The following is a 27,163-nucleotide window of genomic DNA, read 5'->3' as shown; positions in this document are numbered from 1 at the left end:
TAAAATGCAAAGTGATGAAACCAATAGAAAACCTTTTGAATTTGTTAATTGGTTGAGGAAGTGAGCTCATTTTTGGAATGCTTCTAAAAAAATTTCTAACATGCCACATAAAGTAGCAGTTATATTAAAAGGTCAGCAGAATATGCCAGTCTCAAGCTATAAAAGGCAAAAGCATTTTCCTACATAGAGTTCCTCCAAGAAGAAGCTAGCCATAACTGGTGGGAGCTGTATATTCATGACTGCTCCATTTCAGCTCACGGTGGTTCCCATTCCTCAGAAAGGATTGCTTTCTAGGCCTTTCTGCAGTACTGGTGCAATTTTTTATTGTTTAAGGCCACTTTCAGACAATCAGGCTTTTTGCCATGCACAGCCAACAGCTCAAAGTGTGTGATCAAGAGCATGCAGTATTTCAAATGTTAATCTGCAGTGCCGTTTATGGAAATACGGTGGTTTCCTATTTTTATTAATTGCCCAAATCGAAATATTATTACTCCTGGAGTACGTATTTTACGCTTTTAGATTTTAAAATGATGATATCTATTTTTCACAGTGAGGCCACCTTTGTGTGAGGCTATGAGCGCTGATACAATGCAGGTTGCTAGCAGGTAGCAGAGTACCCTGCTAGCAGGTAGTGCTTGGCTTAAATAAGGATTTCAAAGCACTGCAGGAACAAGTGACTTTGTATGCAGTCACGCGCACGGGTGCAAAGTTAAATACACCAACGGATGAAGTTTGCCATGAAAAAATATTTGACTTAGCCGGGATTCGAACCCAGATCTCCTGATTGCCGGTCAGGTATATTACCAGTTCCACCACCAAGCCATTAAGCCATATTTTCTATGACGAACTTCATCCGTTGGTGTATTTTAGTAAGGATTATTAATACCCTATCAAATGAAGGAAACTTTCCGACCATAGGCAATTTTAATAGGTGATTATTAAGAAATGTTTCCCTGAGCTATGTATCATATGCATACATTGGTAATCTCAGACGATGTAAAACTCCTGACTTCTCATATAGCATTTAGGTCCCTATGACGTCACGTGGAGTGGCATTGCATGGGTGCCAATCTGGCCTTTTTCAGATGAAGTTAAAGTTGACCATTAACATTCATAATAACTGGGATTTTTTAAACCAAATAATTTGTATATAATGAATACACAAATGTTAGGTAATGAATCGCAATCAATGCCTTTTGTTTTCTTTGATGAAGAAAACTACCCTATTGGCAATGCGAGTACTACGCTAGTTGAAACCCATCTGCATAAAACTCACCTGAAGCCAAAATTTTGGCAAATAAAGTCGCTCCATTTGCTGTCCCACTCATCAGCACAAACGGAGAGCCACTCATTTTCACCGGTCCTGAAGAAAAACGTATCAAGGTTAAAAGGCTTTGATTTACAAAATAAATGAATATTCTGTTAATTTTTAAACTTCAGATGCTTTTTAAATCCAACTTAAAAAGCATTAGCACAAAAAAAAGATTAGAACTTTTACTTCCTTCATTATATCAACAATTTGGCAAGAGTAAAAAACATCACAACTAACTCTCTGGCATCTGGTAGCTAGTTGAAGAGAAAAATATTGATTCCTGAATGTGCCAATTTTATATTATTTCTATCAGGTTCAAATTAGATCTTGATCACACCTGCTTCTTTTGAGATTCTGAAATATTTTTAAATAGCAAATTGTTTGATTTTTTAAAACTCCAAAAATATGCGTATAATGTAAATATATTTTGCCCACCACTGATCTAAGGATCACAAATACATTGTATGAAATAGCAATCATTAAATTGCTAACCATTATGTTAGTCAATCACAAGTTAGGATGCATGATGAGTCTTGCCAATGTAAAGAATAGTCCGAGCAACATCTCAGTAATTGATAATTTGCCTGTGGCACATCACCAACTCCAAGCCTGCTCCCTGGCATGACTGCCACAGCATTATACATGTTCAAATCCAGGCCATAATTCTCATTAAATCATCTCATCATCTGGAAATAAATTTTCTTTTCACCTCTAATTCCGTAAATAAAAATTCTAGGTCACAATCACTAACTCATGCTGTATAAAATGAATGGTGTAACCTGAGTCTCACCTAGCATGTGATAAAAACATTCACAAGCACAGATGATCCACTCACTGAATATTATAGCCTTCCCTGGCATATTTTTACTTTTAATGAGATAGGTAGCAGTGTTTTGAAGTTCATTTTCTTTAATCCAAATGCAAAGAATGGAAGGCAGAGAATCATCTGGCCAATTAGATTACAGCTGATAGTGATGGTGATACCATTATATGCTCATGTAATACAGAAATTCAAATGAATGGGGATTGTTAGAAAGATGCACAATAATCTTTAAATTTAGATTTTTTGTCCAACTTCTCAACCATTTCCCTAATTTATTATTGTGTCTTTGGGTTAAATTTATAGTTGGGTAAAGATTTTGGTATATTTATTATAAAATACTACGTGTATATTTTAATGGGAAATAAAAATAAAAATAGACGACTAATTAAAATTGGTATTTTCATACCACATCAAAATTTTGTAGCATTAACATTTTTTTAAATTATGATTACACTGTAGAAAGGCACTTTTAATCCACACTTCACTTATAGAGAATCAGGAGAAGGTTGATGATGCAATTACATAAATTGAGTGTAAAATAGGAGATGATCAGAATGATTATATTGTGCACAATAGTACCTCCAAAATGTACCCTCACCTAACTTCCAGTTCCATTGTCTCATTGTGCAGACGAGAACAGTCCCACTCATCGCTCCCGTCTGGACACTGATCCACTCCATCACAAATCTCAGAGCGAGCCACACAACCTCCAGTGGAGCACTTCACTTGCTCAAGTGAGCAATCTGAAGGAAAGAGAATGAGAAAACATGCAGTTACTCTTCCACAATTTGGACTATGCACAGTTTAGAAATAAAAATGAAATAAAATGCATAAATAAAATTAATTGCACGTATTAATAATAATAATATGCTTTATTAACAGGCATAGAAACCCTGTACAAAATTACAATTTATAAAAAAAAATATAAACCAATACAATAATATAAAAAAGAAAAGATATACATTACTTTATAAAAGGATGCAATCAAAACTCAATTTGGGAGAAAGCAATAATTATTAAAGTATCACACAGTTACCTAACTGTAGACTTAACAATGTTTTTAAGTGTTTAATGGAGCAGCAAAAAAGGCCAGGTTACTGTTAGCATTGCTATCTCTCATTGCACGGAAAAGAGGAAAGAAAAAAGAATACATAGTTATTTCTTAAAAAAGGAATTGTGAACAGTGAAGTGCTTCGAGATGAAACTATTGGAACTCTGAGGAGTACAAGAGAAAGCAATGTTGAACATTTAACATGATTATTTAATATACAATATAGAAAAATAATGGCAAATTGTTTTCTCCGCAGATGAAGGGAGGCTAAATTAATAAATTCCATTAGGTCATTGCGGTCACCAATAATCCCATTTACGTGAAGTATTGTGTCATAAAATCAAAGAAAATTGAACATGAACCTCTGCCACAATCATATAAGCAAGGTTTAATAATGAAAATATATTTTTTAAAGTTCTGAGTTCACATGCACATTATAGGCACTTAAGGTGACCATAAACGATAGTTAAGGTAAGTACAGGACATGGGAACCGCAAATGGTGGCTCTGTTTCATATGAATTCATTTTGGATTATTTGTTTTGCTAGTTTTTATTTCTAATTTGAAGTGGCACATTGAAACACCAGCAAACCACATTGTATTCTTCTATGCATATATCTACAGCGATGTGCCCGTGAACATGAGGGTTACATTCTATGATACTATCAAGCAGCAAAAATCTTATTCCAAAGAAGCTTTTGGCACAGTGCTTTTTGCATAATCCAAAGTTACTCAAAAATTTATTTATCCTCCCTTGACATTACATAAGCATAAAACATAGGTATTTGCATTCAATAAAGAAAATTATCATTTTAGATACAGTAATTTGGAATTTTGTAATGTTTAAGGAAGCAGTTTAAATGCAATGAGTGCCATTATCACTGCTAAGGATATATGTAATAACATTTGATTAGATTAGATTTGATGATTCAGGTGAGAAAATTGACTATTAGAAATTTTTTGGAAGAAAATATGTAAATCATGTTCACATAAAGTACCACCACTACCCATTGTTTAAGATGTGAGAATGAGGAGTATGGATACATACCACACAGCTTTTCGTCCTCTCCACTGGCACACTCAGCAATGCCATTGCACCGCCAACTCATGGGAATACACCACCTTTCAGGGCACAAGTATTCATCATTGCCGCATGAGTCTGCAAATAAAACAAAAGTTTCACACAAAACTGGTAATATGGAAACACACTGGACCAAAAATGGCATAAATAAAATTACTCTTCAGTTTATGCCTTAAGTTAAAGTAAACACTTTGACTGCCAAAATCTTTAAAAATGACAGGAAACTAATTAAAAAATCCAAACCTCGACAATTGTGCTCATCTGTGTTGTTTTCACAGTCTGGCTTTCCATCGCACTGCCACAAACTGGGGATGCAACGACCTGAGGGGCATTGGTATTCATCAAACTGACACTGCCATGTATCTGTAAGGAAAAAAAGCACTTAGAATTGATAAAGAAGTTCATCAAATGGGCTCTGAAGAAAATATGTTATTAAAATTACGTCCAAGACTGAAAGCTACAAAATTTTAATATGAGATAAGAAGATGAAACCATAGCTATTAATTTAAGGGCCAAAAGCATATATGTACATACCTTTGTATGTATCTGCCTTTTTATGTACAACATAACCATACCTTTGTATGTATAACATACCCATATATGCATCTGCCTTTCTCCTTAAATTTAAACTAAGTGTATATGTGAACCAAGGAGCAGAGCAAAATGACTCATAACTTTCATCTTCTATTCAGCCAATTACAGATTGCATGGATATAGCACCCAAGTTAAAGGACACAGCCTGTGATGACGCACAAAATAAAGGCAATTCATTTCATGCTAAGGTTTCCAACTCTCTCCATTGCAAAAACTTAAATCCTTTAAATCACTTTTGGTAATATATGAAAGTATAATGTATTTTAATGGATTCTTGGTTTTCAATTAAAAATATTTGTGAGAATGCATCTTAAAAATATGTACGTACATATTTGATGAAATTAGGTACTAATCGAAAATGAGGGCACAATCTGATTATTAGACTGAAGATAATTAGTGGTATTTTTAGGAGGCATTGGTATCCTAATCCGAATAATAGAATAATGAAAGATATGAGTCAGACCTGATTCCATAACATCTTGAAATCAGCAGGGAATTATCAATTTCATCAGAGCTTATAACAGTCTTATTAAAATGAAGATAGCTTTGCCATTAATTACCAGCATGGTAGCATGTTTTGTTTCTTAAAATTAATTTTAGACTGAATTTTGCCACTTAGTTCCATTAAAATGTAATTTTTATATACATAGTTAGTACAGAATTTTTGAGGGTAGAGATAAGTTGATTCCATCAACAACCTATGTAAATCAATATGTATGTATACTCACCACAACTGCCTTCATCACTTCCATCATTGCAGTCCACTATCCCATTGCACACCAAGTGACGTTTCAGACACTGACCATTCGAACACTATAGAACAGAGAAAACAGTGAAATTAGCATGGTGTTCCTACCTAAATATATTAAACACATACATATCTGCACAGATGAGGTACTGAATGAGGATAATTAAATATGCCCAAATATGATGTTCTATAGAGCAAAAAAATTTGCCAGAATGGTATTAACCCTTTCACTGCTGTGGACGTACCTAGTACGTCCGCACGGCAGACTGCGGTGGACGTACTTTTTCTTTCTCCCTGCCATGCGGTCAGCACTTTCGCCGAAGCACTTCGAAGGGACCCACTAATCAAGGACCCTTTCCTCGACGAACTCACCCACGCAGGACCGTCTCATCGGCCCTACCAGCGGGGGCCCTACCTCCGGAAAAGTGACCGCTCTGACTGCAATTTGAAAATCAATCAATCAATCCAATCATCACAATATGATTGTTTTCATCGCACTCCTGCCAATCAAGCAATCAAGTATGTCTTTGAAACGTGTTTCTGCGATGAAAAATAATGATTTTGTTAACTTTGATATAATGGCCGTTTTCCGGTGGTCCGCAGCCACGTTTTGTTGCAAAGTTAACAAAATCGTTATTTTTTATGGCAGAGACACGGTTCAAAGACGTACTTGATTGCTTGATTGGCAGGAGTGCGATGAAAACAATCATATTGTGATGATTGGATTGGTTGATTGATTTTCAAATTGCAGTCAGAGCGGTCACTTTTCCGGAGGTAGGGCCCCCGCTGGTAGGGCCGATGAGATGCTCCTGCGAGGGTGAGTTCGTCGAGGATAGGGTCGGGGATTAGCGACCCTTCGGAGGGTGTACCACACCCATCCTGGAAGTACCTGCTCCATGGGCCCAGGAAACGCATTTTAACATTTTCGCCGCATGTGAGGAGAAGGTTTCCGGAGATTGAACAGCAGTGAAAGGGTTAAACATCATTAAATTTTATAAGCTGTTAAATTCTAACTTTTCATAGTATTTTTTATTAACTTTTATCTAGTTTTTGAGAGCCAGAATAACGTCAAAATCCATTTTCGGGGAGGGCACCGAATCCCCCGGTAAGGAGGGCCACCAATCACCCCAGACTACCCCTGCCGCGTAGCAATAAAAATTTTGGGAAACTGATGTAGGAAGTCGAGCATTGTTCAAACGTTTAAAAACGTTTTTCCCGCTGTCAGCATGCAAAACGTTTAAGAACATTTCCGCAGTCTAAGGGTTAACCGAAGTTTTAACATTCATATTGACGGATTTAGTAAATTTCTATTCCATATCAAGTAATTTGGAACTGAACTGAACTCCGTTGATATTAACACTAGAACCTCACTTGAAATTTCCATGTGATAAGCGGAAAAAGGAGAATTCATTTCTCTTTTCAGATTTATGAGACAAGAAACAAATATTTTTTTGGAAAAAACGCTGCAAATAGAATTGGGTGACAGCGCGGAGGGGATTGGTGCGGATCAAACTGAGCAGCCAAGGAAGGGCTGGGGCTCCTTCTAAGCTGGGTCCAATGTGTCCGCAATGGTCACTTTCCTCTATCCCACACCCTATACATGTAGCATTGGTTCATTTGCATCAGAAAACAGACTGCGGCTTTCATTCTTTTTAGAAGAAAATCTTTGCTGCATATCTGTGGCATTCGACACGAAAGGCATTATTTTGCAATACTGAATTCCTAGAATATTCAAGGATTTCCAGCACCATGAAACATATGTTAATATATGAATCAATCATCGTTACCTGGAAGTTGCCAGGGCAGCCATCTTCAATGCACCCCACTTCATCCGAGCCATCTGAACAGTCATTGATGGAATCACATTTTGCTGAGAGGGGAACACAAGCAGCACCACTTGAGATACTAGCCAGGGAGGATGATGAAATTGGGATGACAGAATATGGTGTCAGTGAAGTACCGTTAGTACACTGGAACTGACCTGAAAGATATGACAAAATTACATTTACCATTGAGAATTTAAAGCTCTAAAATAGGATCAGGAATAAAATTTTTAGGCCTCCACAGGCATATACCGTACAAGCAGGTGTACGAGGCGCATTTTTTTTCCCAGAAATTGCAGGGGAAAATGGGGGGGCATCTCTTACACAAACTTCTTATCTTCCCCCTCCCCTTCCCCGGTAGCAAGTCCCAGGGGAACTGACTGGCCATGGTGTTCAGCGTGAGTCAGTCATCTGAAACCCTAGGTCAAAAACAAGCATCAGGCAGGGGAGCTATCCTATTTACGAGAGCTTTTAAACAAACGGTTTGTGAGTAGGACAAGCATCGTAGAGCAACGGAGTATGGGAAGAGAGGATTGGAACTCTTTCTACTCCCTCTTATGTTGCATTCACAAAAGCAATGATTTAAAATTTCGGATTCAGATTCAATTCCTTCAATGAATTTGTATCCAGAGTGTAAGGTGAAGGGCATTATCCGTGGACATTTGGATCCGAGGTATCCTATCTGACCATGCCTAGTAAGCATCATGAGGTTAAGACTACAAGTGAATACCTACATATCTCCGAGCGCTGTACATATTGTGTAAATTTAGCTGAAAATGTGCCACGTAAATTTTTAGTATTGAAAGAAGTTTTGATAACTGTTGAAATTCCAGGCATACGTCTTCATTACTGCGTGATAGGATTAAAAAATGCCGCAAAATTATTTTTCTTTAGCTTCGATGCTCAAAATAGAGGTGCGTCTCTTATAGATGTGCGGCTCTTACACGTGCTTATACGGTAACTACTTCAAAACTACATACTTATATCTGACATAGACTATTTCCTCAGACATTTAGTAATAGCGGGGAGTGACTAATCTCAATTTTTTAATTTTTTTCTGATGACCTACAGTAGTCCCCATCCACTTTAAATGACTTTCGCAAAAGGATTTGTCACATTTTTCAATTTACTGTGCCATTAACCAGTGATATGGGAATGGCTGTAACTGTATCGGTTACTTTTCAAACCTGCACCAACCAGAGGTAAAACTGAGCAGACAAAGGCTTAGGGAGACATATAAAGCAGGGCTGTTGCCCTTCGCCTCTCCACTTAAAAATTACATTTCCAACGTTCTGAAAATACTACCATGTCTGGTTACCATCGCAGGAGTCCCGGCCTGAGAATTGTAACTGTAGCAATGCCACTACCATCAATAAGGATGTCACTCCTAATTATACATTAATTGTCTAAATGGTTAAATTAATGACTGTTAAATATCACAGCAGGATTTAACAACTCACCAGATGTACATTTTGGAAAATGCTGATCATCTAGTTCTGGAAAGTTTGAAGAACCAGGAGACTCGCCATCAAGCCCTTCAATGTCATTAGATTTCTTCTCCCCATCAGAGACACTCTCTGGAACAGCTCCATCGACGTCACTACCAGGTAATGTGTCATTGGTGACTTTTCCTGATACACTAGATGTCTCTTCTTTGACCATAGTTTCTGGTTCTGGCAAAGCAGTCGTTGGATTCTCCTCAGGTGTCATGGTGCTCATCTCCGGGGCATCACCATTGCTGGAAATGGCAGTTGAGTTATCAGCATTTGCTGAAACTTCTTGGAGGTTTGATGGGTCAGGTTGGGTTGTAACAACCTCATGAACCATTAATGTGGGAACAGGACCTTTCTCATGCATGCTTTGGTTCATCATGGGTTCAGGAATTTGTGATGTGTTGTTTTCCTTCAAGTTCACTCTTCCATCTATCTCATCACTTAAAGTAGTCACAGTTTCGCTGTCAACAGACATAGTAGTCGTTTCTACAGAATCTCCTGGCAAAGTCATAGTGACCTCATTGACAGGAGACGGGGGAAGAGAAGTTGTTGATGAAGTTGCAGAGATGCTTGCAGTGGATGAATGGTCAGCCACTTCTCTCATAGTCACTTCAGTGGGCTCGGCTCCTGCCTCTGTTGATGACTGTAAGGGTTCAACACCAGTTTTGGCAACTACCCTATGACCTCCTTCACCAAACCCTCCCATTTCCTTCAACATCTCCTCCACATTCTTGTGAGGCTCGATTCCATCAGATAACAATTCAGTAGCAGATTCCATGCTTTGGACTGAGATAGTAGTACCTTCTGTTGAGTCCATTGGAGTAGTCATACTTGCAGAACCATTCTCCTTCTCCATCTCATCAATGACCTCCTTTGCATCTCCTTTGACTATTTCACCGATTGAGGGACTTGCAGTGGTCACTTCCTGCTTATCTCCAGACTCCTCAGCAACAACATTAGCTAATCTCGCCTCCACATCACCTTTCTCTGTTACTCCACTGGCGTCAGCACTTGTGACAACTTCCTCATTCAATTCCACTTCACCAGCACTGGGATTCTTAGCACTTACTTCACCTTCCATTTCCCTACCAGTGATTTCCTCTTTTGATGAATCAGAATTTTCTGCACTGACCTCATCATCTTTGCTTTCCCCTCCCAGATCCCGTCCACTGCTCTCCTTCACAATCGCTTTCCCAATGTCTTTTCTATTCCCGGAGTCATCCTCAGCAATCACATTTAACCTCTCCCCTCCCTTTTCAACACTGGGCACCACTGGTGAAATACTAGCCTCAGATTGACTTGGTTCCGAGGATGAGGGAACTTCTACAGTGCTGGTTTCATCACCTTCAACAGTTGTTGGCCTCTCTGTCAGCATAACAGGAGTTATAGGAAGCAATCCCACTTTATCCACCTTATTTAAGCTCTCTTTTCCTTCCTTAGCAAATAGCAAAGGCTTAGTGATCTCATCTTCATGATGAGTTGGTTTCTTCAACTCTCCCTTCTTCTTCACAGGGATCTCAAAATGATCAGGCACCACTTGGCTATCCAAGTTCTTTTCCAAATCTTCAGCTCCTTCATCAGGAGAAGTATCACCCCTAGTAACATTTTCCGCACCAATGAGTGTAGGTGGCCAATTTTCATGTCCAACAGAAGCTAATTCATTTGCATTCTCAGTGGTGCCTCTAACACCAACATCAACGACACCATTTACAGTGAGGGGGTCTTTCTCCTCCAAAATTTTTGAAGCATCTTCAGTATCCACACTAGCCAGATTGTTTGCCTGTTCATTGTCATCCGATTCAAGAGGTATGCCATGTATGAGACCTACGGAGCCTTTAGATGATTCTGTGGTGCCCCCTGTATACCCTTGCCCTTCAGGGGCAAGAGTTGAGTCGGAAGTAGAGCCTTTTTCCTTGGCTGTTTCCTCAAACACAGAGCTAGGAGATGTAGGATTGGCAGCAAACACTGTATTTGCATCCTCAATAACATGGTCTTCTAAATTGGTGGTGATAAAAGATGGTTTCTCCGTGCCATCCACCTCACCCTCCTTCACTGGTACTGTCTCAACATTTTTTAACCCATCTTGGACCTTTTCTTCAAGGGCCATTTCTGTAGTTGTAATTGCAAAGCCCACATCATCCACTGGCATTTGCTTCTTTTCCATTATCTCAACACCTTCTGTAGTTGTGGCAGGTTCCAAACTTGGAGTAACAGAAGACATAGAATACACTGGAATCTCTGCCTCAGAATTGCTTACCCTGTCTTTCATCATCTCCATGTTTTCACCAGATGAAGCAGTGGTGCTGCTGGTCCCACTGGTTTGTTCCTTTTCCATATCAAGAGGTGATGTGCTGTCATTCATAGCAGACATCATACTGTCACTTTCAACAGTTGCTTTGGTACTTGCCTCTGTAGACGATGATACTGTTGCTGAGAATGGCACCTGAGAATCAATAGTGACAGCATTATTCTTGTCATTTCCTGACGATGACTCATTCTTTTCACCTGCATCTACAGGCACAATGTAATGACTTGATATGACACTGATGTCATTTTCTGCAGATGGATGGTACTCATTATTGTTGTGGCTAGAATTATACTTGTCAGAAAGGTTTTCAATGCTATTTTCAAACTGAGATGAATGAGTATCATTCAACATAACAATTTCATGGATGGGCAGAGTTTTTACTACAATTATGGGATTATCTAAATCTGAAGTAGTCATTGATTTTTTCATCCCAACCTCTTCATTTGCAGGGCTCTCCTCTACTGCATAGGTTTTGTTTGATTCGTTAACCGCATCACCCCCTAGTCTCACATCAATCTCAGGAACTACAGCTTTCTTTTTTATATCAGCTAGGTCTACAGTCTCCTTAGGAATTTCTTCAACTGGCACTATATTTGGGTCTTCATCTTCACTTGTATCAAGGTCCCTTGAATTTGCAACAACTGTATCAAGCTTACCAGCAGACTCTTGATTTGATACAACCCTGCCTTTCCAATCTTCATCCTTGACACCATTTTCAGTCACAGCTCCTTCCTGAGACTTAATTGGATCTTCTGAAGGGACAACTTCACCCAATCGTTCCCCGAGTTCATCCTCTTCCTCTTTTGGTTTGCTTTCAGCCATGGAATCTCCTTCCTTTGTCATACCCTCTGTTGAACTGAAGACTGAACCCTCTGCTTCCTCAGGCAATTTCTCCTCTTCATTCTTATCCCCAGACACAACAAGGGTAGGAACCATTGGTGATTCTTGACTGTCACCACCATTACTATCACCCATTGGATTTTCCACTTGATGTTGATCACTCATGCCAGCCTCTTTGGTATCATCTGATTCAAGTACAACTTTTGATGTTTCTTCATCCAATCCCTCAGCTACAGTTGACATTTCCTCCTCTCCATCAGTCATATGCTTGCTGGTATCAAGCTCCTGCGGTTCAATCTGGCTGTGAATCATGTCTTCACTGACAGCTGACACCACAATGCCCTCTTCAGTGGTGTTGGCTACTATCTGCTGGCCTTCCTCTTCCCTACCCATATTCTCTACCTCCCCTCCTCTGACCACTGTACCTTTTTTATCTTTCCAAGACTCATCATCATGGTTGATCACATAATTCACATCCTGGACAGTAGTTACACTTCCATCATCTGACTCAGCTCCATCTGACACCTTGTCCAACACTTCTGGGGCAGACCCTTCATCTCCCACACTAGTGACCACTGTAACTCCCATGCCTTCTCCCTCTTTCTCCTCGCTCACCTCCTCCTTCGACTCCTCATCCTCATTCTGCACATCCAATGCCACCTCCATGCCCGTGTCCTCAACAGACTTCTCATCACCACTCCTCAGTTCTGCATTGATCATTCCCTCAGTAGTCACAGCCATCTCTCCATCACTTTCATTCCTCACCACCACATGTTCAAATGCTGGCACAACATGGTCATAAAGAGGGCCGTGTTCGTTACTTCCCTCAGATGTTGCATTGAAAGTAGTGTCCGAATCGACGCTCACGTGCCCAGGAATCACATGAGCGTCATATTCATCGTAGAAGTCATGCTCATTGCTGAGAGACTCAGTCGAGCTCACTTCACCACTGAGTAAAACATGGGGTTCTTCAGGGACATGCATCATGGACCCTTCCGAAATGCCTTCTGTTTGCATTTCTGGGCTCCGGTAAGTTGTGGCACCCTCTTCAGAGGCGTGCATGCCCTCCCCCGAGTCATGCTCTGCTCCTACGAAGACCTCTGATGGTGAATGCTCCGACAAGGTGTCCCCATTGTGTTCCTCCTCTTCCATTGACACCATGGCATCTTGACCTGAGTCTTCTTCTTCTCCTGCTGATGGTGCCACCCATATTGACTCTTCCCCACCACTACGCCCCGTTCCCACAGATGATGGCTGGGCTGTTTGGTGTTCCCAAACATGATGTGGTTCCTCTGTCTGATGGTTAGGAGTCTCCTCTTCCGCAACTACCCCTCCGCCAGATGTCTCTTCTTCCTTTCCTCCTTGAGCAGCAGCTGGCTGCACTGTTGTCTCGTCGGAGTGACTATGAGCATCATGCCCCTCAGATGACTCAGAGCCATCAGCAGGGTGGACCGTGGGTTCGACATGATCAGCATCGATGGGGTTTTCCTTCAGCAGCTTCACAACTTCTTCCGTGACCGACTCTGGCTCCTTAGGGACCATTGGCATCCATGGACCAGGGTCAAACACTGGACCTTCTGTGGATGGCACTGTATTGTCGACCACTGAAAAATAATAAATTCTTGTCAAGTTTTCTAAGTGCTCAAGAGGTTATAATAAACTCGTGATAAATCATACTAAAAATTCGGAAATATTTTTTCCATTGAAGTTTTGTTCTAAATCATGAACATACTTCACCATTTTATAGAAAAAAACAGAGGTACTTAGAAATATTTCTCAAAAGTTCTACTAGTAGATCATCTCAAGAACAATACCTATATCTTGCATTTTACTTTAACAAAGGACAATATGCATGAAATTTATCTTCCACCAGCGGCAGAGCCATGGCTGTTATAGTTTTTCTGTGGTAAATGATGAATACAATGTTAATTTTAAGTTCAAAAATGATGGAAAAGTCCAATCAGCATGGCATTTTAAGAGCATTGACGAGAAAAATTTGCAATATTGGATAATGTCTCACCTTAAAACCACATAATAATGGTAGAGAGAATATAATACCAATGCCACTATAGTGATTTATTTACATTAAAAAGATCTAACTTATGTACACACAAAAGTAATATGTATCTGACTTAAATACAACTATGACTTTATGCAAACCTAACCTAATTTTTGCAAATGTTAGGAGAGAGTAAGTGTTTGACTTGGTGTAGAAACCGAGCAAACATGAAAATTGCCAAAAGAACTTCAGCTCTTTAGTAACAAACTCATTGATGAACTAAAATGTAATTCTTAAATAAAGTAGGCTCTTTACCAAATAAATAAAATAAAAATATCATCGACTTACAATCACGAGAGCAGTTCTTTCCATTTTGCTCCAAATAGAGTCCAGGGGGGCAGTTGCATGCAAACAGTGCCTCTTGGTAGTCATAGCGGCATTCATGAGAGCAGCCTCCATTGTCCATTTGACAAATATCCATCAAATCTGAAATGATTCCAAGTACAAGTTTAAAATAGAAGTTTGTTTTCTAAGAGAACAACACAGAAGATCAAGTAAGAACGACACAGTAATCAAGAATTCAGGGCATTGCTTCAATAAGTTATAAATGATATTTGTCCACCTATGTACAGTGCAACCTCGATATAACGACACCCCACGATGCACTAATAAACACTCGCTATAGCGAATTGTCGCTTTACCAGAGGTGAAGCAAATAATAGCCAATAAACCTGTTGCGAACAGATATACAGGAACAGGAGTGGTGCGGCGACAGATAAACATCTATCCGATAAACGTAAGCATAAATCCAGACGAAAGGCGATGTTTTTTTGCATCACTAAATTTCCTTACTCAAATAACGACTAACTATTCAAACAATTTATAAGCGCCGCACTGAATAAAAATCATGCAAAGCATTGTTTCATCAATATTTATATTTATCGAACGACAGTTTACTACATAAATTTGAGACTGAGCACTCCATTAACTTCATTTCTAACAGATCGCTAGCAGTTACAGAGGTTAAGGAGTCGTCTTCCGGCGGTGAAACCCTCGCTATGGCGAGAGCCAACGCCGAAAGGGTCTCGTAAAAACGAATTTTTTAACACTCTTATTATAGGGTCAATTGACGGTGCATCGGCTATCTCTCGTAATAGCGAAAGTGTCGCTATAGCCCGTACTCGCTTTAACGAGGTTCCACTGTAGTTAAGTAATAAAAATAGTATGATTTTCAAATAAACTTAGTTTTAACCCTATCGCTGCTGTTCAATCTCCGAAAACCTTCTCCTCACAAGCGGCGAAAAGGTTAAAATGAGTTTCGTGGGCCCATGGAGCAGGTACTTCCAGGATGGGCGTGGTACACCCTCTGAAGGGTTGCTAATCCAGAACCCTTTCCTCGACGAGCTCACCCTCCCTGGCCCCTCTCTTCGACCCTCTGAGTGGGGGGCTTCCCTCCCCAAAAGCTAAATTTTGAAAATCTGCATTTTGAAAATCTATCAATCAATCCGGTCACAAACGCCCCTCGCTCAAAATCCGATCAAAAAGCGTGGCTGCAGACCACCGGAAAATGGCCATTTTAGCAAAGTTAACAAAATCGTTAATTTTCATTGCAGAAACACGGTTTAAAGACGTACTTGATTGCTTGATTGGCAGGAGTGCGATGCAAGCAATCATTTTTTAATGATCGGATTGATTGATAGATTTTTAAAATGCAGTCAGAGCGGTCACTTTTGGGGAGGGAGGCTCCCCGCTCGGAGGGTTCAAGAGACGGGTCAGCGAGGGTGAGCTCATGGAGGAAAGGGTCCCGGATTAGCGACCCTTCGGAGTGCTTCGGCAAAAGTGCTGAGTGCTTGGCAGGGAGGAAGAAAAGGTACGTTCACAGCAGTGAAAGGGTTAATCATGTTATTTTCCACTATGCCACATCTATATCTACATACTACCCTGCAACCCACGTAAAAGGCGTGTAGCAGGGGGTGTTAGGACACCAGTCCGTTGTCTATGTAACCTGTTTTAATGTGTCACAAATCACTTCCTTAAAAACTGAATAAAAATCATCAAGTATGGTATTGTATCACTTCATCATTCATTTTCAACCATTATCAGAAATTAGGCTTAATTTAAGTTTGGATAAGGTTAAATTAAAAAACTTTCCCTCTTCCAGCGGCGGATTCAGGATAGGGACAAGGGGGGGCTAAGTAGAGGGTAACCTCCCAGCTGTAGTGGGGGTCCGAACAAAATTTCCATTCTATCTAGTGTGAATTTGATACCCAAGTGGGGAAGTAGACCTCTCCATAAATGTGCCACTGCCCTCTTCCTCTTTAAGTGAGGGTACCCCCAGACCCTTCAGTGGGTGGGTGGTACTATGGCCCTCCCCAGCCAAATAAATTTCTTGGCTAAACCCATGGTTTCAAGACAATTATAGCCCAAATACTATTCCTTAAATTACTTGTACCTAATGGCCATTTATCCAGTTATAGGATATAGAAAATATACAAGCATAAAAACCCTAAATGGGTACAAAGTATTTGATTTTTTTCAGTTTATTTAGTGAGTGTTTAATTTTCATATTCAGTTTTTTCTGCTCTGAAACTCGTTTATCCATCTCATCATGTCCTATTCCCCTCGGGATAAATAAACCTCTTCTCTACCTCCCTTTCCAGATGTCTTGTATTAACGTGTTTTTACTATTTTTACCCTGAACTTTTGTTTTTATTAATTGTTAATGTTTATATTTCATGCTCGTTACTGCATTGTAAATAGGCAGAAATGCTCCATGTGAATAATCACTTAAATAAATAAATTTACTTCATTTCTAAATGTTTATAAAACTCACTGTTTGCTTTCACAGACCCTGATGACACATGGTAAGTGTACAAATATAGTCCATTTTTCAGGAGATGTGCTTCTAGACGATCTTTCAGGGATTCAACATCAATTGGGTCTTGGGGTGAAGGGTAGGAATCCTTGAATCGCCATCCAACATGGAACCTTGCTATGACACTTCCAGGCCTGAAAAGAATTAAAGACAAATATGTTACCTTTGAAAATAAGTTCATTCACTTATACTTAAGGGCAACTTCAAAAATACAACAAAATGTAAGGACTTGGACACTCTAATTTTGTTCTTGAGTCCACAAAAAAACCTCACATGGAGCTACAAAAATGTCCACACCAATATCTTCTGTGTATTTCTTATTAGTTTAATGAGGCTACGGACCATTGATGAAAGTAAGCTTGGTAATAAAGATCTGATTTTATTCAATCACGAAAATATACACAAATATACCTACATTTCTATAAAATATAAATTGCAGACTTAAGAGTTGGAAGTAAAGGTAGGTGAATATTCTGATTTGAAGAGTAGTGCTTTATATAGATTAGAAACGTTGAAGCTGAGGAAGGAGAATGAGAAAAGGATGGAGGCATTAGAGATGCAGGTACGGAGGAGATTGGAGAAGGTGAAGAGGAGGAAGTGAGAGAGAGGAACGAGGAAGTGCTGGATATGATGGGTAAAGAGAGAAAATTTTTAGATGAGATGCGGAAGAGACAGGGGGTTTGAATGAGCAAGTACTGAGTGGGAAGGGGATGTTAAAACTGAGATAGAAGAAAGAATGCAATTAGTAGGCGGGGGAGAGGGAGGAAGAGAAGGGAGGGGGCTGCTAAAATCTGTGAAAGGGAGGAATGTTTGGTATGCAAAGAAATAGGAGGGAGAGAGAAAGGTTTACAGATGAAATGAAAGGGAATAGGCCGTACTGTGTATTAAAAAGGAAAGGAAGAGGAGACATGCCAGGTTATTTCTCAAAATGCTCCATGTAAACAACCTTTAAACAAAATTATACTCTGTACATAATAAATGAATTTGATTAAAACAACAGTTATACATTATGTCATGACATTTGGAGGAGGCAACTGAGAGCTAAAATAATTTGCACAATAAGGGAGGGTAGAGATGGAAGGGTGGAGAGTAACCTGGCATTGGCATTAGCCTACTCCTGACAAAAGGCACCAAGGGGACCATCGCTTAGTGTCTCATCTGATGGATGGAGTGCGGTGACAAATGATTAAAAAAATAATAGGAAAAATAATTCCATTTCTCAAGCGGATACATTGGTGAAACAACACATAAAATTGGATTGAGCTAAAGGGCAATGGGCAAATTCAAGAAGATAATGTTGTGACTCTGGTCAACGTGACTAGGGTTTTTCATACTTAGCAGGGAATACTATCCGTTCTTGTGTAATGAGACAGCAGTTTTCAAGTGCGCCATGTCCTTATACTAGACCGGGAGAGAACGAGTGACGGATACAGGTGCTTTCAAGACAAGCCACTCAAGGCACTGGCGTGTGTGGCGGTAAGAATAAAACACATGCAAACATATAACAGATTATATCACACTTGGATTCCGCAAATGATTTTTCCATTTTTTGAGGTGATTGTGAGGTAGGTATATTAATTATCTACTTTGAACTTTTGAAAACCACTCAGAGTCAATTTATGAATGTAGATGGACTTACTTGAAGTCAATGACTTTAATGAATATATCGGCCGGCCCATTCCTCATTGTGTAGTAATCAAACAGAGCAGTTTTCAGCTGAAAGAAAAAAAAATATTTTACTCACATCCAATTGGTAAAAAAGGATATAAAGCCCAGGATTATAAGTCACACAAGAAAAGCTCATGCAATATGATCTAAGTTGTTAGAAAAATAATTTAAAAAAGAATTTTAACCGATTATTTAACCTGTAGCTAAATACTCTGCCAACTATAGATCCCAAGCTTCCCAACAAACAGTCATTAACTATTAAATGCTGATATGTTTAGGGGTACCTCACATCACAAACCTCTAGCTATATCAAAGCATTTCTATTTGGATTTGTGCATGTGGTATCGACAGAGGAATAAAGAAACTCAAAATCTGCTTTCAAGAAACAGCAAGCAAATACAGTGGCTTTTAAAAAACACAGATATTCCTGTCAATATTACATAGTTTTGCACCATGCCCTTCTTATGGCTATGCATTTGTGTTTGAATGTTTGGGCACTACTTTTCTCAACCATGGGATATTTCTCTTGCACATGCCTAGACAAGTTTAATTCACCTGGTATTCATTAGACTTTGGTTCTTGGAATGATAACACTTTCCCTCTCTAATTTAATTAATGTCTTTCAGTATGCCAACTTGAACAGTTTACAAACTTTATGTCTTACCCCATATATGCAGGGTTCTATGCACTGTTTCTTTATCATACAAATACAGCAGACTCATGATTATACGGCTGCGATATATCCATGTTGCAGATTATCCGTGCATGATTTTTACTCTCGCAGAATATTTTCCACGATCTTTATTAAAAAATAAATCAGACGCGAAATAACCACAATTTCTGCATTAATGCTAGGATACACCGGGCTTATTATTTCCGTTACAATCCCCTTTGTAGAACGGAAGCGATCACGCACTAGCTGCATTCTGGAGCACCGTGTTCCTGTTTTCCTAGCCTCATACGCAACCGCGCTCGGTGATCACGGATACACGTCCTGCAGCAGTTGCAACCTGGGCAACTTGTGCGAGAGGCGACTACGTGGCGTGGTGCCTGACAGTGTAGTTTCTGATGTCGAGCAGTGGTTTTGAAGCATTCGTGCAAACCACTTCTCTGTATCCGGGATGTGTGGCTTGCAAAACCATTCCTTACATGTAGCATTAATAATACGAGTACAACCATGTTATTGCCTCTGAAAAAAATCACGAATTGGCGAAAAAAGCTCTCAATGAGTCCGGGAATCACTCTAAAATAACAGAATAACTGTATGAATAATAATATACAGACTGTCCCAAGGGTTGTGTGTCATTTTTGACCTGTAATTTTAGTAACTTTCCATAGAGCAATGTTCATGAAAATTGGCACACTCATGGGGAAAGGTCCTAAGTTTTGTTGAGTGTAAGCAAAATTTTACAACTTTGACCTTTTGACCTCATAATTTGGGTCCAAACCAAAAATTTGAATTTGCCTTTTCGGGTTTCAAAGTTTAAAAAATCGAGATAGAAAAATGTCTGAATTTCATTGACCAAGATGTCAATTCTTAGGTTTTCGGACCCGAGAAACCCGAAAATAACACTTTTATTTACAAAAATTCAACCTTTGACCCAGTAAGGTCACCGTCAAGGTCATAAGGGCGACAAAAAGAATGGCATACCAACAAAGGTGTCGATCCATGGGTTTTATAGGGTGCCCAAGTCATTGGTATTGTCCAAATACCCATATTATTCACTAATTGACCTCCGAGGGTCACAATGGGGGTCTGTATTGGATAGTCTGTATTGTTTTGCACACTTTGCCCTTGGGACAGTCTGTATTGTTTGTTTTGCATAAATAGTGAACATTGCAAGACATTTAAGAGAAAGTTTTGATTATCCGTGTTTTCCAATTATTCGTGCCGTCTCTCCCCATCATAAGCCCGGATAATCGGGAGTGTGCTGTACACAATTACTATAAAACATTTCATTAAATGCAATGGCACAAAAAATATAGTCTTATAATTTATTCTGATCTTAAAAAATATAGCCCGGAAAACATGCACATTAATTAATTCTATAGTCAATAAACAAAATTTACCTCTGCTTCCAAGTCCTTGGCTAATCTCTGGAAATTGCTTGAGCTGTGATTTGCTAAGTCTGATGTATAATCCAAACTATCGATTGTCATTTCTCCTTCAAGAACCCTAGGAACTGAGGAGAAATAAGAGTCATGAATTAAATGTGAATTAGTACACCTGTACCCATGGGCGGATTTAGGGTGAGGAAGTACAAGGGCACGTGCTCCCCTCCAGAGAAATTTAGACTGGACACAATGCCATATCGCACTACTATTGAATTGGCATCATATTCCTTCAGTTAAATCAGATAACGAAATTCTAATTAATCTATTATTTTATAAGTCATATTTTTATCAAAAATATTTTTTTTAATCACAATAAAAACCAGATTTAAATAATACTAAACATAATTCACTTAATATCACTGTGAGCAAAACATTTCACATTCCTTACAAATAATTGCCACGTAGTTATTTCATCTCACGCTTCCAAAAGTTCAATTCAACAAGTGGCTACTATTATTCAGCTATATTCTTAAATAAGATGGTAAGTACTGCCATCTAAGAATCAACTGTATATTTGATGATGCCAATGCTGGCAAGAAATATTTCCACAGGAAGTAGAGAATTTAATCTTTCAAAATTTAAATATTTACCATATAATGCACTCATTTCAGTAGTTGGAGGGTAGCTAGGTACACGTGTTATGCTTGGAGGGGGAGTGAATGAGGAAGATGACTGTGGTTGGCTTTCTGTCATGAATGAAGTTTTTCCTGGGTTGTCCGTCACATTTGGTTCTATAGGTTCTGCCACACGAGGAATGGATCCAAGGATACCAGCACCTAGTGCCCTTCCTTCAACTGCACTTCGAGGCTCTTCTTGTGAAAGTATCACTCCAGCTAAGGGGGAGAAAAAGAATTACTATATTATCTGCAAAATAAGGTAGCATTAACAAGGTGACAACAACTCATATTAAATATAGAAAAGTTACGGAGAGAAAATTTGTTGGAAATGAAAAATTGACATCTTCATGGCATAGAAGTCCCAACCAGAGGGGGTTCCACAGAGGAGTGGAAATTCTCCCTCCCTAAATTGAAGAAATTTTTTTCTGACTTTAATGCAATATAAGGTATGAAACATCAAAAATCATCCATTGATGCTTAACCAAATTTATGCTGAGAAGGCAGCCCTCAATTAAGAAAACTATTAAAATATATATGCATATTAAAAATTGTCAGCTTCAGTGGCAGTGGGGTAGATTCCTTCGCTACCCCACCAAAGGCCATGGGTTTGAATCTCGCCTGGGCAGATTGCACCTATGCATGGGATGGATGTTTGTGTACATTTAATAGCAAACTTGTAATAAAATCCCGAAGTAAAGGCCAATGACTGTAGTTTCAGTAGTTTAGTGCTGTTTTCAGTAGTTTGGGAATAAAGTTAAAAAAAATCAAAGTATATCACAGAGAAGCCTTGCCCATAAAATCGATGACAGGATAAAATGGAGAAGATATATATGCAAGGTGGGGAGCATGGTAGCCTTACTGCTTGGCTGCTGATTGAGGGGTTCTGGCTTCACGTCCTGGGTGAAGGCTTCGGACACCCCCAAGCAAAATACTCGAAGTGAAAGGTGACTCAGGGAAAGGAATTGGACCCCTTTTCCCTGAATGAATAAAATTCACAAGCCTGAGGCTCAGTTTGGGGTGAGCTCTACCCTAACCTGCCCAAAAGACCTTCAGATTGAATCAATGAGAGATGTAGTCGGGGTAATCACCACAGTCCAAATTAACACGTGCTGTTCTATGATGTGATTATTGCTATTTTAGCCTGGAAGTTTTAATGGATCTATAAATCATCAATTACTTCAATGCAGAAATCCACTATTAATCAGAAAAAAAAATTATGAGAGGACTGCATCCACAAATAGATTCACACTTATGCGTAGCCACTTACTGCCAGCAAGGATGGCAATGAGGATAGCAACGGCCAGCAGTGAAAATCCCACAGCCCAGCACGCACACCGCCTCCAAGACTGGGACCTGCGACGATCCTTAGTGACGTATAACTTCTCACCCCTGGTAGCAAAGAAAGTATGATAGTAAATGTTAGTCTGGTGATCTCCTTGGATAAGCACATACCTATCAGTCTTACTCTTTGCCCTCAAATGTGTGACAGGCATTTACTAGATCCATCCATACATTAGGGTGATTCTTCAGCTATTAATTTAAGCACCAATTTATAGAATACCCATAAAATTTCTTTGCCTGCTTAAGTCTTTCAGTTTAAAATATTTTTGCATTTATCTAATCTTCCAACATTTTTCATCAAGTAAATTTACTTTAATTTAATTTACTTACTCTTAAAATCTGGTATGTTGAGGTTGAGGAAACAAGCTAATTTTAAAGTTATTGGCCTAAGGGAACAACTCTAAAGGCTCTTTATCAACTCTATAGCACCCAATACTTATTCATAGATATGTCAATAAGTAATAGATGTAATAATGTGATACAAGTCAAGAAATGTGTCTTGAAGGTGGCCATTTATAGCATAAAAAGAAGAAAGAAAAAATACAATATCTTAGAGCAGTAGGATAGTTAGTTGAAATTACTGAGAACATTTAAATACCAAATTAGAGAAAAAAGCAAAGTGGAATAATTTAATACGTAATAGGAGAGCCATACCCAAACAGCAATCAATATCCCAATTACATCCAGACAGCATTGTCGGCGTTGACATATAACATCTGTGCATTATCTGTGTTAATTCAATTTGCATTGTATGGATATCTGCCAAATATCTGAAGGACGCACTCAATAACATTGCAGCAATGTCCAACAGAGGACATGGAGGATTGTATTATAACATCTCTTAGATATCTTCACAACAACTAATGAGTATATAATGGGTGTGCTTGTAATGGTTTTTGGTAATCTCCAGACGTACAAATAAAACATTTGTGCTCTTCAATTCTATACAGAGCATATGCTACTGTACAGAATGCCAAAGAGCCAATGGATACTGTTTGGAATGACCATTTTTAATATCACGGATAATACAACTTGAATGTCTATGCAATGTTATTTTTACAACTTGTTGTGGATGTCACAAATAGGATATCGAAAATTTGTCGAAATATCCATTACGTAAAAACAATGTATTTTGGATGTATCAATCTTATTTGGGTACCCGATGGATATCGTCTGCTGCTTGGGGAATGACTTGCTTACATATATCCATCTACAAAGAGAGAAATGAAGAGTGCTTGCAAGGGTTTTTCCCACTCACCGAATGTACTTTCGATGTTCATTCACTGGGACAAAGTACTCATCGTATGGGTCACCAAATCCCCCATCTCCACCCATTTCTTCATCTCCTCTCTTCACCGGAATGCCATTCAGGCCTCCATTGTTTGACTTGCTGTCCACATCCTCCACACCACCAACAAGAGCCCCACCATATGGGTTCATGTTGACCAACTCCAAGTTGACGGCCTCCGCCATACCTCCACTCTCCAAGTCCGCTTTCTCGCTCTCCGAGGACACCATGAGCCCACTGACGTTGAGCGTGGCAGGCGAAGAGTCCATCCTTCCATTCACAGCCATTACTGGACAGTTAGGAGGAGAATAATATTAATTAGGAGATATACAACATCTTCCTTTTAATTAAAAAATTTCTCACTGCACATCAAGGCAAATACCTCAAAGAATCATTACAGACAACAATGAATATGCTTCAGAAAATTTCTACTGGAATTAAACAGCAGGAGAATGGGTGAAATGCATTTGATCTCATTTTAAGGTACCAAAGAGTACCTATTATAATCTGACAAGATGCTTGCTCTCATTATTAAGAATTTTCTGTTGCTCATTTAAAATTTGATTATTGCTGTACATAAATCAGTTCCCTAGCCAGTCCCCAATTCTCTGTTCCAAGCTCCCTATCATATTATCCATTTTCGACTCTTTTTACTTTAAAAAATTGAGTATTTCAAAGGAATAAAAACAAGAGAAGGAGAGAAAATATTAAACAGAAACTGTGGAAAAAAATTACCAGCAAAATTAGCATAACTCTATAATTAATACCATCCTTACAGGGTAGGTATGTGCAGATGACCACTCAGCTCAAGGTCCTCTATTAGACATTACACCTGTAGAGAAAAGTAGAGTTGGAGTGTATGAACTTACCTTCGTGACCACGCGGCGTGCCATCAGCAACTGACGAGACTGCAGAGGGTGTTGGCATGGGGGTGCTGGGTGCTGGGGTTGGTGGTGACATCGGTGCTTCATCACTCTCAAATGCCTTGTTCTCAAAGCCTCCTTCTTCCCTGCTCTTCTCTGATGCAGGTGCTGTGGAGCATTCAACATGTTAATTCACATTGCTAACCAAAGAGGATACCTCTGATCAGTTTTTTTGATATGAGAGCATTAACCCCACTGGTGAATGGAAATCTTTGGAAGACAGAAAAATCAAAGATTTAGGTTGGTGCAGAAAAGTTCAATTTTCATTTCAGCTGCTGTGAAGCAGAAAAATTGTCATTGGTGAAAGCTAGAAAAACGAAGAAAATATAATTCAAATTGGATAATTCTTCGAAAAGTGCAAAGCTTCAAAATATTGAAAATTTGTGAATTTCACGCATGTTACATAATTTGTTAAGGGATGGCTCCCTGTAATCATTAATTAAGCTGATATATATTATGTTACAAATTAAAATAGACTGAAATGATTTAAATGACTAAAGATTTTAAATTATTATTATTATATTAATTTTTTTAATTAAAAATTTATTTAAATTATTTCCTGTTTTACAGGATATAAATTTAAATTTAAAATTTATATACAAATTTAAATTAATATCCTGTATAGTTTTTGGTTTATTGTGAAAATAAAGATGAGAAGGCATATAGCTGAGATGGCATTATGAAGAGATGAAGAAGTCACTAAGATAGCACCCAACTCTGTCATGATTAAATTAAAACAACTTACAGCAGATGATGCAATTAGCGAAATAGATATGCCATGGAATAAATATAAAGAGATTTACCACACCCTCAAATAATTCAATACGGTACACACGCCTGGAGTTCAAGAAAAAAAATTCACAGATCAGCTGATGAATAACCCAAAATTCTTTTGGACCTAAGTGAGTTAGGTCCTAAAATATTGGTCAATGGCAAGCATGCTAAAAATGAAGATGTGAAAATGTTTACAGATTGTTTATATCAAACTACCTGGCTTCCCTTAAACTTTGGCCCTTTTATCACAAATGCTGTGTACAGAAATTTCATCACAGGAAGGTAAAAATGCCAAAAAATGTTTATGGCAAAAGAGGCTATTGAGCTGGGACGATAAAAAATTAAATCAGCCTGGAATTATTCCATTATAGTGACATAAAAAGAAAAACATGGATGGCCTAAAATCCATACATATTTCACTATGAAGAGATAACAATGGATTTCACTCTGATTCAAAACCAGGTCATTTGTTTGACAGTTTACTCAATCATTTGATTTTAATCCTAATAATTACTAAATTATCCCTAAGGCATTAAGGTGCATGTTTACTAACTTACTTCACATTGAAATTAGATGTAGGATATTTTAGCTCTATAGGTAGGCTCTTTTAGCTCTTGTATAATTATTGTCTGTGGAATGACTGGAGTATACTTCTTTCACTTTAAACCCTGCTATGATGTAACAGAAAGTGTAGTGCATGCTTATTAAAAATGCTGCCTTAGCTGAAAAATCAGGTGGTTTATCCAGAAGCTCAAGAGTTCCAAGTTAGTGAAGATTAAGGGTAATCGATGGAGATCATTGTAGTTCAGAAGGCAATAAATAGTTGCTGACATGCTAAGAGGATTCAAGAGGAGCAGAGTATATTGAAATCAGATATGCACACTCACTTGTGTCCTCATCGGGGGAATTGTCACGCTGTGACGTATCGCCAATGACAATGATGGATGCCATCTTGTTGGGGGGCTCCTTCCCACCAATCACAGACGTTGCCTTCTCCTCCACCTCATCCTCCTCTTCTTCCTCATAGAAGCCATTGTGGTGATGGCCGTTGACTATTGGAGGCTGCTGCCCCAGTCCTGTGAAGGAATTAGACAATTAGAACCATTGCAGACTATAAGCACCATGAATGACAGACAGGAATGGATCAAGGGAAGAGATTGGAGAAGAAATTTCCCTTTTCCCAAACTCAAAAGAATAAGTTTTTTTTCTGAGACTAAGAACGTTAAGCTAACTTCATAAGCAACACCTACAATGTTAGCGGTGAATGCACTCCCAATTATACCACCCCATAAAAAAAAATAATGAAATAAATTAGATATGGATGTTGCATCACCTTAAAGCTCTTCTTTCAATGTCTACTTCTGGGTATGCTCCTCATTGCTCAACCACCCAAGAAGGTACTCTCCCAAAATTTATTTCCCGATCTGCCCCAAACTTGGCATTTTAATGATCAATAAAGATCAGATAATTAATAAAGAACATAACGACTAC

General features: G+C 38.8%; 2 protein-coding genes across 2 annotated transcripts in view; both read right to left on the bottom strand.

The window, feature by feature from the left end:
- LOC124160273 overlaps nt 1–25,064 on the bottom strand; it is a 43,059-nt gene extending 17,995 nt beyond the window's left edge. The window contains exons 1-15 of the mRNA XM_046536095.1: nt 24,845–25,064; nt 23,946–24,264; nt 22,614–22,735; nt 21,320–21,562; nt 20,685–20,797; nt 18,586–18,662; nt 16,905–17,080; nt 14,420–14,557; nt 8,892–13,676; nt 7,396–7,589; nt 5,589–5,673; nt 4,510–4,629; nt 4,234–4,344; nt 2,734–2,878; nt 1,277–1,363 (exon numbers count right to left, since the gene is read on the bottom strand). Coding sequence (XP_046392051.1) covers nt 1,277–1,363; nt 2,734–2,878; nt 4,234–4,344; nt 4,510–4,629; nt 5,589–5,673; nt 7,396–7,589; nt 8,892–13,676; nt 14,420–14,557; nt 16,905–17,080; nt 18,586–18,662; nt 20,685–20,797; nt 21,320–21,562; nt 22,614–22,735; nt 23,946–24,264; nt 24,845–24,935 — 6,806 coding nt within the window. The 5' untranslated portion in view covers nt 24,936–25,064. The remainder of the gene's footprint in view (nt 1–1,276; nt 1,364–2,733; nt 2,879–4,233; nt 4,345–4,509; nt 4,630–5,588; nt 5,674–7,395; nt 7,590–8,891; nt 13,677–14,419; nt 14,558–16,904; nt 17,081–18,585; nt 18,663–20,684; nt 20,798–21,319; nt 21,563–22,613; nt 22,736–23,945; nt 24,265–24,844) is intronic.
- A 97-nt stretch (nt 25,065–25,161) lies between these two features.
- LOC124161324 overlaps nt 25,162–27,163 on the bottom strand; it is an 89,834-nt gene continuing 87,832 nt past the window's right edge. The window contains exons 3-4 of the mRNA XM_046537636.1: nt 26,560–26,748; nt 25,162–25,205 (exon numbers count right to left, since the gene is read on the bottom strand). Coding sequence (XP_046393592.1) covers nt 25,162–25,205; nt 26,560–26,748 — 233 coding nt within the window. The remainder of the gene's footprint in view (nt 25,206–26,559; nt 26,749–27,163) is intronic.

Source organism: Ischnura elegans, chromosome 6, assembly GCF_921293095.1.
Source record: "Ischnura elegans chromosome 6, ioIscEleg1.1, whole genome shotgun sequence".
NCBI classification, from domain to species: domain Eukaryota; kingdom Metazoa; phylum Arthropoda; class Insecta; order Odonata; family Coenagrionidae; genus Ischnura; species Ischnura elegans.
This window is presented reverse-complemented; position numbering and strand designations above follow the sequence as displayed.